The 11,573-nt window shown below is 46.5% G+C and overlaps 2 protein-coding genes across 5 annotated transcripts; one reads left to right on the top strand and one right to left on the bottom strand.

Annotated features, from left to right (window-relative positions):
- Nucleotides 1-1,315: 1,315 nt before the first annotated feature.
- On the top strand, nucleotides 1,316-6,741 carry LOC123447639 (sulfite exporter TauE/SafE family protein 4). Its single transcript, XM_045124249.1, has 12 exons — nucleotides 1,316-1,610; nucleotides 1,703-1,862; nucleotides 1,951-2,151; nucleotides 2,310-2,371; nucleotides 2,462-2,522; nucleotides 2,617-2,684; nucleotides 2,975-3,061; nucleotides 3,440-3,490; nucleotides 3,816-4,055; nucleotides 5,510-5,603; nucleotides 5,706-5,846; nucleotides 6,159-6,741. Exons 1-12 carry the CDS (start codon nucleotides 1,428-1,430, stop codon nucleotides 6,233-6,235), a joined length of 1,425 nt encoding a protein of 474 aa, XP_044980184.1. The 5' UTR covers nucleotides 1,316-1,427; the 3' UTR covers nucleotides 6,236-6,741.
- Nucleotides 6,742-7,645: 904 nt separating this feature from the next.
- LOC123447638 (uncharacterized protein DDB_G0283697-like) lies at nucleotides 7,646-10,785 on the bottom strand. Of its 4 annotated transcripts, none has more exons than XM_045124246.1 (3): nucleotides 10,332-10,785; nucleotides 8,729-9,456; nucleotides 7,646-8,536 (listed from the first exon to the last, which is right to left on the bottom strand). In XM_045124246.1, exons 2-3 carry the CDS (start codon nucleotides 9,396-9,398, stop codon nucleotides 7,926-7,928), a joined length of 1,281 nt encoding a protein of 426 aa, XP_044980181.1. In that variant the 5' UTR covers nucleotides 9,399-9,456; nucleotides 10,332-10,785; the 3' UTR covers nucleotides 7,646-7,925. The 4 variants fall into 4 exon arrangements, with proteins under 4 accessions (XP_044980181.1, XP_044980182.1, XP_044980179.1 ...); XM_045124247.1 differs by having other exon boundaries at nucleotides 7,646-8,692; nucleotides 8,885-9,456; nucleotides 10,332-10,784; XM_045124244.1 differs by having other exon boundaries at nucleotides 7,646-9,456; nucleotides 10,332-10,783.
- Between the last annotated feature and the right edge of the window lie 788 nt (nucleotides 10,786-11,573).

Here is an 11,573-nt window from a genome sequence, read left to right as displayed (position 1 = left end):
CTCCGACAAAGACCATTTTTGGAGCTGCTAGCTTCCGTAAGGGCGTCGCCGAAAGAAAGTAACGTATCCCCGCAAAAGAAAGAAAGTGTTGCAATTAAAAAGATTGTACTTTTTTGTGGGAATTTAAAGAGAATATACTGCGGGCATCAACTTTTTTCGATCTAAAAAGAGTGTGAACAAGCGTTGTAGGAATATACCAAGACGACATGCCCGGAATAATAAGGGCATGTACAACAGGGTACAGTCAGCAAAATAGCTGACATGGGAGAGAGAGTTCTAGCGACGGCCGGTTGCCGCATACTCCCTCCGTCCGGTAATAAGTGTACATTTTCATTTTCTGTCAGTCAAACTAGTTAAATTTTGACTAACTTTATTAAAAAAGATGCTAGCATTTATGACATCAAATTAGTATGAATAGATTTATCTTTATATGAAGTTTTCAAATATATCATTTTCATGTTATATATGTTGCTACTATCTTTTTTTTATAAAGTTGGTTAAATTGTAAAAAAATTGACTAAGTAAAAATCTATATGTACATTTATTTGTGGACGGAGGGAGTATATCGCTAGATATAGCCGGATCTTTTCCCGTTGTACGACCGCATGGTTTACCACAGACCGCATCGTGGGTAGGAAATCCCTTACAATATGCACGCACGTTATGAAATTTTAGACCAGCCTAACGACAATCCATTGTAGTACTCCCTCCGTTCCTAAGTCTTTAAAGAGGTTTCATTAGTGGACTACATACGGATGTATATAGGCATACTTTAGAGTATAGATTCACTCATTTTGCTTCGTATGTAGACTTTTAATGAAATATTTTAAAAGACTTATATTTAGAAACGGAGGGAGCAGTTGTCTGCAAATGACGTGGAGGGATATTATAGACAACAGCCGTCTAATCTGTTGTAGATGCCCTAACAAAGAAACCCGAACCTAAAAGAAAACGTGGAGAAATATTTTCACAAGGCACAGCGTTTTGTTAAGGTAGCCTACCTATTTTTAGTTACCGTGGAGAAGATATTTCTCTTTTGGAACGTGGAGCCGTTTCGCAGCCCGTGTTCGCAACGCAACGCGAGGTAGGCATATCCCCCGCTATCCGGGAAGGAAGGAAACGTTTTATTTACCGCCTGCCATTCACGGCGCTCAGTCAGCGTGCCAGCCAAAACAGTCCAAAAATATTCGAGAAGGCGACGCCAATTCCGCCTCCTCCTTCAATTCCCTCCACCCTCCCCACATCCACCCCACCCCACCCCCTCCCCCCCGCCGCCTATAAGATCGCCAGGCGGAGCCGGGCGCACGCCATTTCCTTCCCCCCCTCCCTCCCCCCGCCCGCCGTGCTGCTACCCGCAGTCGCGCACCGATCTGCTTCGCCGCGCCAGTCTAGCCGTCGCCGCTCCCTCCCTCTCTCTGCCTGCCTGCATGGCGTCCACGCCGGCGGGCATCTACGGCAGGCTGAACAGGACGAGCACGCGGGCCTTCCTCGCATACTTCGCCGGCGGAGCCGCCTGCGCCGCCGCCCTCGCCTGCTTCGTCGTCGTCGCCTCCACCGCCGCGCCCAATGGCGCGCCCCGCCTCTCCTCCCGCTCCGCTCGCGTCTGGCCCGTAAGCTACCCCGCCCCGCCCCGCCCCCTTCGAGCCTAACCCCTCGCACGCTCGTGTGGTGTTTGTCGGCTGACCCCCCCGTCTCGCTTCAGGACCTCGAGTTCAACTGGCGGCTCGTGGTGGCCACCGTCGTCGGCTTCCTCGGCTCCGCGTTCGGCACCGTCGGCGGCGTCGGCGGCGGCGGCATCTTCGTGCCCCTCCTCAACCTCGTCCTCGGCTTCGACACCAAGTCCGCCGCCGCGCTCTCCAAATGTAAGCCGCCCGCTCTACCACCCGTCTCGACCGTCCGACGGGTCGATTCTGCTCACACGCGTGGAATTTTTGTCTTGCTTGCGCGCAGGCATGATCATGGGGGCGTCGGCGTCGTCGGTCTGGTACAACCTGCAGGTGTCGCACCCGACCAAGGAGGCGCCGGTGCTCGACTACAAGCTCGCGCTGCTCTTCCAGCCCATGCTCATGCTCGGGATCACCATCGGCGTCGAGCTCAGCGTCGTCTTCCCCTACTGGCTCATCACCGTCCTCATCATCATCCTCTTCGTAGGTTGGTGTCCTCGCTCGATCGATCGTGCTGCCACAACGTGCCGTTAATAATAAAGCCATGCCCTGACTTTCGTGCTGGCGGCCTAGCTCCTTTGTGTGCCTTGTCAGTCAGATCACTAAAGTGGACGTTTTTTTTGGCGCGTGATCAACTCCTTGCAGGAACCTCCTCGCGGTCCTTCTACAAAGGCATCCTCATGTGGAGGGAGGAGACAAGGATCCTGGTTAGTTCTTGTCACATTGGCCCTGCCCCTGTTACCTGCCTTAACATTAATAGGATTGTGTTGTGAACATCCTTGTGTGAATGATTGCAGATGGAGACACGGGAGCGAGAAACCCAGTCCAAGTCTTCTGGTGCCAGTGCTACCAACGATGGTACTACTAACTTTTTACTTGCATCGAAGTTTCCAGTCAGTATCCATTTTTCTCATTTTTAACATGCTGTAATTTTTTTACTCAATATCTGCAGTGGTTCTTGACCCGAGTTATGCAGAGCCTCTCCTGCCCCAGTCTAAGCCCACGCAGAAGTCTGGCCTGGTAAGCCACAAATACTTGCCACTTTGAACTCTGAGGCTTTTCTGACCTGAACATATAACTAAGATCGATTGGTTGCTGTTAGATACACCTTTCGAAGCAACCATATGATTAGGATAGTTTATCTTCCGAGGGTGACATGATTAGCGAAGTTAACACAGTATTTTTTATGATTCTCTGGTTTAGAGTAACTTTGGCGGATGCCCTTAACATGCAACAGCACAACAAAACCCCAAAAGTACAGCTTGTCAATTTGTGCCCTAATAATTGAGTCCATGTTTTTTTTATTCCAGGAGACTTTGATGTTCAACTTGAGGTGGAAGCATATCCTAGTGCTACTGGCTGTTTGGTCATCTTTCTTGGTGCTGCAGATACTGAAGGTCTCTTTCATATGCATCATGGCAGTAGTTCCATACTTTTAATGTTGTCTAGTTGATAACCTTTAGGAACATAAACTGATTGGATTTGACAGTGACATGGTTGTTTGTCACCCCCTTTCTCACATAAGCCATAAGTACAGTAGCAAAGCACATCTTACATGTGCTGTGTATGAAGTGTCCACGGTCAATTATAGCTCTTCAGCACATGTACATGTGGTTCTATTTGTCAGCTTTTACTACTAACTTCTTCAGTTTATATTACTACCTCGTGGCACAGCGAGGCTCCTGCTCTTCTGTTGCCATTTGTGCCTTAACCTTTTCAGACATATGTTGGCTAAAAGTTGTTGCTAATTTCTGTAATTTTTCACTCCTATGCAGAATAACTCCAAAACATGCAGCACTTTCTACTGGGTGATCAATATTTTCCAGGTGAGAATCACGATGCAGCCTGCCACTACTTTATAGTTGAACAATTAGATCCAATCTTGCCTTTTCACTTAAGTTGTACATTATGCTCAACGTTCTGTTTACGTTTGAGAGCATATCATTGCAATGGACATGCATATGTCTTTTCAAAACTCATGAAAAGTTTGGTGGACTTGCATGTTTAGACCATCCATCAGCTGTTTTTAAGGACCTCTTAACTTCCACCAAACCTTAACTATTCCGTCGGTTGTACACTGCACAAATTGGGTGTTGCAATGCAACCTTTTTCTACCTGATACAGTCTAACCACGTGTGTCGATTGATACAGATCCCAGCTGCAGTAAGTGTATTCGTGTGGAAAGCGGTTCAGCTGTGCAGGGAGAGCCGTGCTAGACGCATGAATGGTAACCTGGAGTGTGTCTGTGAGGCCAATATCGAGTGGTCACCAACACAGCTCATCTTCTGCGCCTTCTGCGGCCTCCTGGGCGGTACAGTTGGTGGTCTTCTCGGCTCTGGAGGCGGTTTCATCCTCGGCCCACTACTTCTTGAGTTAGGGTGCATCCCTCAGGTATTTGAATCATTTCGTGTGTTAATGTTTCTTTTCTTGCGGTTCACTTTCAAATATGGCCTTGCATTCATGTGTTTGTGTTGGATCTTATTTGCTTGTCATGCACTGACGCAAATGTGAAACTTGAGAGAGCGTAGTTAGCCTCCCAAAGAGGCATAGTACAAGTGTCATAACCATATGTTTTATCTCTACCAGTACTGCATGATACTTTGGAACACCAGATAGGCACTGTAGGTGAATTTATTGTGTATAGTGCTGCAAGACATTCAGGAAAGAGCTAAATGCATTTTGCCATTTTGGTATCAGTGAACAAGACTGGGGAAGAAAGATAAGAATATATCTTTTCGTGTATTCCTACCAAAGAGATTAGATCCCATGTCTGTATTAGCATCAAAATGCAATTTTTATTTTTTCTAATTTGATCTCAGTAATATAGGCTTAAAGCATGACAAAACAAATTATTACAGTATTATTTCAGCAGGCTACATAAAATTATATGTTTGTGATATAAAACATCAGTTTTGGACTTGTAAAAAAGCAAGGCTGCATCATCTCAGCAGTTCTTCAATTTCTAAAATATTTCCATATAATTCTTCCCGTATACCTCTTTGATTCAGAAGAGCGGTACTATCCTCCAGTTAACTAGTGGTAGTCGTCTCCCGTCTGTACCTATTTATATGATTGTCACTCATCTCTAAGATATTGAATTCAGAAAATATATGTATTAGGTGTACTGTAGATCTAAGTTAGGTCTGACCTAAGTGGTTAACTCTAGCAAGTAGGCAGGAGTTCTTCAATACAGTAGATTGCAGTCCTTTGCTTGTTTTGACATGGTCCATTCCATGATTGTCCTTGTATTTTTTGTCATCAAGAGCCTGTCTGTTTTTATCCTTCAAACTTGGTTTCATGCAAAGCGTTCACCAAACAGCATGTTCTCAGCAACCGCATAGTGAATGGAGCTTATTAGCCTTGTTCTCCCCTATGATTTGCATGAGGACACGGTCCTGTAATCACCCAAAAAGAAACCGATGGCATTAGATGTTCAGCTTGGCTGTAGTGACCATGGGGTCGTGCTGAACCCCATGTGCTATTTGTTGTTTAGTGTCCTACATGCGATGCTTTGATGGATGGAAGGTGTGTGGGCCAGCTACCTTATTCACGCAATTTCCCCTAGATCTAGATCTATTCATATTCATTGCTGAATGTGACATACTGATTATTTGGGCTGGAACTTGATAACCAAGTTGGATATAGAATTGTCTGATATTTTTTCGTCATCTTTAGATAGTCTTAATACTGTTTGCGACACCACTGAGTTGGATGGGTTGTTCCATGTTTTGATGCAAAATTTCATTTGTTAATTAATTATTGTTGCTTTGATGTGCAACAGGAAATAGTCAACAACATAGCAAAGAAAAATACTGTAACTTGTTCTCTTTGTTTGTGCCTGCCAGGTTGCAAGTGCCACAGCAACGTTTGTGATGATGTTCTCCTCGTCTCTGTCCGTGGTCGAATTCTACTTTCTAGGAAGGTTCCCAATCCCTTATGGTAAGTAAATCCATGCTCCTGGTTGCTGTTTAGAGATTTGGCAAGCAGTAAAAGCCAAATTAATTCTTGTTTAATAACAATGTTTTATGCTTCCTCGTGCAGCTCTCTACTTGATCTTCATCTCCATATTGGCTGGATTCTGGGGCCAGTGCTTGGTCCGGAAGATCGTGCTTGTGCTCAAGAGAGCGTCGCTGATCGTCTTCATCCTCTCCTCCGTCATCTTCGCCAGTGCTCTTACCATGGGTAATGATCACTACAACTTTGCCTTTGATTTAACCAATTGCTCACCAGCATAACCAAAATTCAGCCAAGAAATAAATAAATAGTTAAACTGGCGTTACAAGGTTTTACTGAAAAATATCTAAACAAAATATTCACTATGGTACTAATGTAACCACTTATTTCTTGAAGTAACAGTCTTCCTTGGAAGTAACTTACTTGATTTTTTTTTCGCGAACAAACCTGCATAGCTTATGTGATTATAAACAACTTGAATAACTTTTGCCTGGAAAGTCAAACCTTGCTAGTTTTCCTGACGACATGTTGCTTGCGCAGGTGTTGTCGGGACGGAGAAGAGCATCTCGATGATCAACAAGCACGAATACATGGGGTTCCTCAGCTTCTGCGGGTAAACCAACCAAGCAGACGACCACAACATCGGGGGAGAGAACCCAGGCCAATACCTAATTGACCTCGCCTCTCCCCACTCCGTTCAAGTTCAGTTCAAGGATACAAAAATAAAGAAGCCGCGGCGTCTGCCCCTCGCCTTGTTAGCTCCTCGCTAACCTGCAAGCACACGCCCGGCGAAGGAACCGTAGCAGTAGTAGTAGTGGTAGCATCATTCATGCGCGCGTTAGCTCCTGGCTGGCTAGCCCGCAATTGGTCTTGTGGCGTCTGTGTCGTGTCGTGTGTGTGCCGGATGTTTTTTGTCATGGGCGGGTTAGCTCGGTCCTGGCTGGCCTGCCGGGAAGAATTCGTCGCACGGGTTACGTCGATTCATTCGCGTGATGGTTAGCTAGCTCCATTTGCTAGCTAGCTTACCGTGCAAACGTGGATTTGTATTGGGTGCTGTAAATATATCAGCCTGCCAGCCAAATTGGCTGCTTGCTGCACTGTCAGTATAGCTTGCTGTTCATCATATTCAGCTGCCTGCAATTCCAGTGGCTTAATTATGGAGCAATTTTCGATGCAATTCCAGCTGCCTGCTCTGCCAATATAGAGTATGAAAGTGGCCGCACGTGGTACAGGTCGGCTGTGCCCGTACTAGTACATGCTAGGAGTGGCCCAGAGTGAAGATAAGACCGAACCATGAACGCTGTCTGTGAACCTGGACGGCGCCGGCACATCGTAAACTTTGTACAGTACACATGCTAGTATAGGGTAGGTGTCAACGTCGCATGTGGTGGCGAGATCGGAAGAGGATTTCGCTGGGTCGAGCCTGAAGAAGATGCAATGATATGTTAACACCATGAACACAATCAATGGAATTGGACGGCACCGCACACCATAAATTGTGTTGGATTCGATGATGACATTGCCAGGTTGCCCACATCCACATACACGTCACGAATATGTGTTCTAACCTTTTTTGCGAATCGTATGTATATAAAAATGTTTTGTGTCGAGATGCGCGTCAGGCCAAGTTTTCATCCGGACATGCATGGACCATTTGCGCCATGTTGGAGTTGCCCTTATTTCAGTCAGTACGTAGTCCATACTAAAATAAGCAAAACACATTATATTTGTGAACGGAGGATGTAGTCAGGATGGTGTTATATTTTTGCGGGGAATGCATATAACATTTTCTAGGGTGCCAGGAATTCAAATAAAGTCTTAGAACACTTTTGTGCAGCAGACGGTTATGATTTCATACAGGTGAGTTTTATTAGCAACAGCTATACATACCAGGCTGCACCACATAACGGAATGTTTTGTCTTGAAAGCGTACTTGCAAAGCCTTTTGTTCAATTCGACACACAATCTGCACAAACAAAAGATCAGGAACCAACATGCTAATGCTAGTCATGCAAGCAACACAAGTATAGACAAGGCAGGCATTGTCACTAATAGTTGGGCAGTTGGCATTCCAGCAGCAAAGCTTCAAAGCTACCGAATGGGGGGTATAATGTCTCTTCCAACACAAGCTTCTTGCTCGTCACATGCCCCCATACATGCCGTGATGTACTCTAGGCAAACACAAAGCAGGTCCCTACGTACCAAACTTACACGAAAAGCGGGGCACTCGCGGCGCTCATCCTGGATGGAAGTCCTACAAACTTACAGGTCGTGCCGGAAGCGGCTAACAAGAGAGGCAGGAGATCTTCATTCCAGGAGAACTTCACCTTCGCCGATCGCTTTGTTCATGATTTTCGTCGAGACGTCTGCGTCTTCCTTCTGGGTGTCGCCGGCTTCTTCTTTATTGTTCACCAGAGAGGAGAATGTGTCGGTGTTGTTACCACTGCTGTCTCCGTCTCTGGTTGTGGCCTTTTGGGCATCGGCTGAGCCCGAAGCCACCGTGGTCCCATTTGGTGGAGAATTCAGCTCGGCGGAAGTCAGGTCAGTGAATGGTTTTGTTTGGTTGTCCAATGCTGCTGTTGAATTTACTGGCTGCTCATGCTGACCTTTCAAAGAGGTTGAATTACTTGTCACTGGTTCAGCATGGTTGCTTGTCATATTTACTGGAGTTAGATCAGGCTTGCTTTCCAAGACCATGCTGGGAGTGCTCGTGTTTGGGTCGGACGATGCATTAGTTTTTGAAGAAGCCTCATGGTCCCCAACAACATTGGTTCCATTCACTCCAGGACCTCGGAAAGTAATTCCATTTGATAGATTGGTGGTGCCTTCAAAGATCCTATCCATGTTCTTCAGCTGTTCGTCTGGGAGAGGATTCGTGACTTGGGCATCATGGTCCACAGAACTTGACACATTCTCACCTCTAGAACCCTTTTCACTAGCCTTGCGATCTTCCTCCTCCTTGTGTTCAGGTTCCTGGTTTTCATGAGGAACCGCAGTTGAAGCATCATCCACGAATAAGATTTTCTCTTGGGCATGATGGGTCAGCTCATCTTGCTGCGATGACGGAGGATCATGTGTTACAGCGCTAGATACATCGTCCACATTCTCACCTCTAGAACCCTTTTCACTAGCCTTGCGATCTTCCTCCTCCTTGTGTTCAGGTTCCTGGTTTTCATGAGGAACCGCAGTTGAAGCATCATCCACGAATAAGATTTTCTCTTGGGCATGATGGGTCAGCTCATCTTGCTGCGATGACGGAGGATCATGTGTTACAGCGCTAGATACATCGTCACCATGGAAACTCTTCTCCTGATCCTCCTGAGAGCGCTCCTTCCGCTCTTCGTCCTCAAACACAGCCCTGCCATCTGATCCTTCATCCTTGTTAGCCGAGTGCTCCCCAGGCTCAGGAAGATCATCATCCTTGTCCAGGTCTGGTTCATCAATGGGGTCATCATCATGCTCATCACGCTTCATTTCTGGATCCATCTCCTCATTCTCTTCGTCCTCGATCCGTTCATCCAGTGTTGACGAATCAGCCTCCTTTACTGGCAGGTCTTTTCTGCCCAATTTGATGACGCCCGTCTGGCTCTGATCATCTTTATGCTCATCACCGGCTTCCCGATTGGCATCATTTTCATTATATGCTGCCTTCTTCTCGTACGAATGCTTTACTTGGTAGAGCAACCAAACAGATACAAGAACCAAAAGACTTATCTGAAGAGCTTTCTTTAGCTTCAGACCTTTCGATCTGTGGTTCCTACTAGAGCTCTGCCTCAGCATTATTAATTAGTCTATCGAGGCAACAGAGCAACCTGTTATCTCAACCCCTGAAACCTTCCTACATGAAAAGGTCAACAACAGATAAGCATCAACCTCGACATTGAACACCCAGGTGTGATAGAAACAACATAATGAAATACTAAAATAATTGGACAATAAACTTGCTTAGCTATAAGCAAAAATACATATGGACAAAATCCTATCTATCCTGTCACAAGCAAAGAACTGTATTATAGCATGTTGGTGGTCATGGAGACAATTTGGGGACAGTAGTCACATGAAACAAGCTATGCAGTTTAGATCTGAGCTACCACCTCCAACACCGAAGTTTCCTAATTGCTACTTCCAATCAAGCCATGTGTACCACCAAGTAACTGTCCAGGTTAATTTTCTGAAACAAAAACCAAGTCCCGAGGATCATCAACAACAGCGGAGCGTGTGGTACGTTACCACTGCCACTACTCCCCCAACACAGCACTAATCAATGCCGAGACAGCTTAGGGAACAACTAAGAGTCCCAACATTTGCACAAAACACCCAGCAGGCCACCTCTACATCCATTTGCTAAACCGGAAGAAACAGGGGTAAACTACTGCTAGTTGACTTGAAATGGCCTCAAGAGAACATGCGAGAACTCTAATCACCTACCAGCGCAACAACCTATGCTAATCAAATGAAAGATTCGAGCTTCGGGGAAGAAGTGGTCCGAAAATAATCATGTCCTAAGTGTAGGGATTTCTCGCCCAAATCCAGGCAAGAAACCTCAAACCCCAGCTGAGCCGGGACCAACATCCCAACGACCTCGGCAGCACGAACACCCAAGAAACACACAAACAAGCCGAGAAGCTCTTAAATGAGCTCAAGAACCCGCATGGGATGGCGCAACGACTATTCAACCTTGGCACGGCAAGAACAAGGCCATGAATACCTCACCTTGGGATAGCAGGAATCAAGAAGCCGTTCTTGGTCCGGCCACGGCCCCTCCTCCCTCCACCGCAGGAGAGGAGATTTAAGGAGAGACGCGCGGGCGGGTCGAGCTGGGACCGGTCAAAATCAATATGCTTGCTCACCTAAATCCTCCTGTCTCCCCCCACTGGCCCCCGAGCGGGCGGACGGATCTAAACGCGGATTGTTTGTTTGGAAGAACTGGGGAGGGGGGCTGGTGATTGATAAAGAAATGAGGCGCGACGGTGGCGGTGAGGGGGCGAGTGGATTCGGGTTGGGGCTCGCGCACGCGCACGCGCACGGCGATTGGGGGAACGGCGGTAGGTGCTGGCTGGCCTGGGTAGGGAGGAGGGCGGAGGGAGGGAGGGGGAGGATTTATGACGCGATGCGGATGGACGGAGCTTCGCGGTCAGATGGAGGAGGAGGAGGGGAGAAGGGCGGTCGATTTTTCTTGCCTCCGGTGGTATTTTTTCCCGTTTGTTTTTTGGGAGGACCTTCTCGTGTTTGCGGCTGGGGCTTTGGTTTGGCAGCGTGTAGTTGGAGGTTGGGAGCAGAGCAGGGGGGCTTTGGAACGCCCGTCACAGCACTGCCGGTTCTCCCCATGCCTCCCTTGTTGCCTGCTGCGTCTTTTTGAGATTCAAATTTGACAATAAATTTAACCAACCAGATAGATCACGGCGGGAACAAAAACTGTATCATTGAATTCGTATCCGAATGAAGTTTTTGATGGTATGATTTTTTTTCTTCTGCCGCGGTCGCCTACGTTGGTTGAATTTATGGTCAAGATTGAAGCTCGGAAACCGAGGATGTAATATATTATGAAATGGAGGGAGTATTGTATGATTGTGAAATGGTATTTGTTATATGAATTTTTAGAGACTTTCTTTTGCATATGTCTGTTGAGCTTGCTTGTTGCTAGGCATGACAATTTGAAAAAAGGATGGTGAGAAACTGGGTTAGGTGAAGTTTGAAATGAGCCCGACACGCGCCTCGTGTGACAATAGCACGTGCGTGTAGCGTGAGCGGGCGTACCGTGCATGCATTATTTGTGTAGGAGTATTGATCTTTTTCACGAAAAATGTTGGTATTGTAATGCATGGAAGATACCTATATCGAACCTTAATAAGGTTTCTGTTACAGAACCGATGTGAACAAAGTGGTTAATGAAAGACGAAATACATAATATTTTGTATCGTTGTATTTGTTCGATCATAGTTTCATGTCTTAGCG

Source organism: Hordeum vulgare, chromosome 4H, assembly GCF_904849725.1.
Source record: "Hordeum vulgare subsp. vulgare chromosome 4H, MorexV3_pseudomolecules_assembly, whole genome shotgun sequence".
NCBI classification, from domain to species: Eukaryota; Viridiplantae; Streptophyta; class Magnoliopsida; order Poales; family Poaceae; genus Hordeum; species Hordeum vulgare.
This window is presented reverse-complemented; position numbering and strand designations above follow the sequence as displayed.

Coding starts and splice junctions, on each gene's coding strand:
- LOC123447639 (XM_045124249.1), top strand. CDS start 1,428: ATGGCGTCCACGCCGGCGGGCATCTACGGCAGGCTGAACAGGACGAGC. Junction 2,152..2,309: donor CATCATCATCCTCTTCGTAG/GTTGGTGTCCTC, acceptor AACTCCTTGCAG/GAACCTCCTCGCGGTCCTTC. Junction 3,491..3,815: donor GGGTGATCAATATTTTCCAG/GTGAGAATCACG, acceptor CGATTGATACAG/ATCCCAGCTGCAGTAAGTGT.
- LOC123447638 (XM_045124244.1), bottom strand. CDS start 9,398: ATGCTGAGGCAGAGCTCTAGTAGGAACCACAGATCGAAAGGTCTGAAG.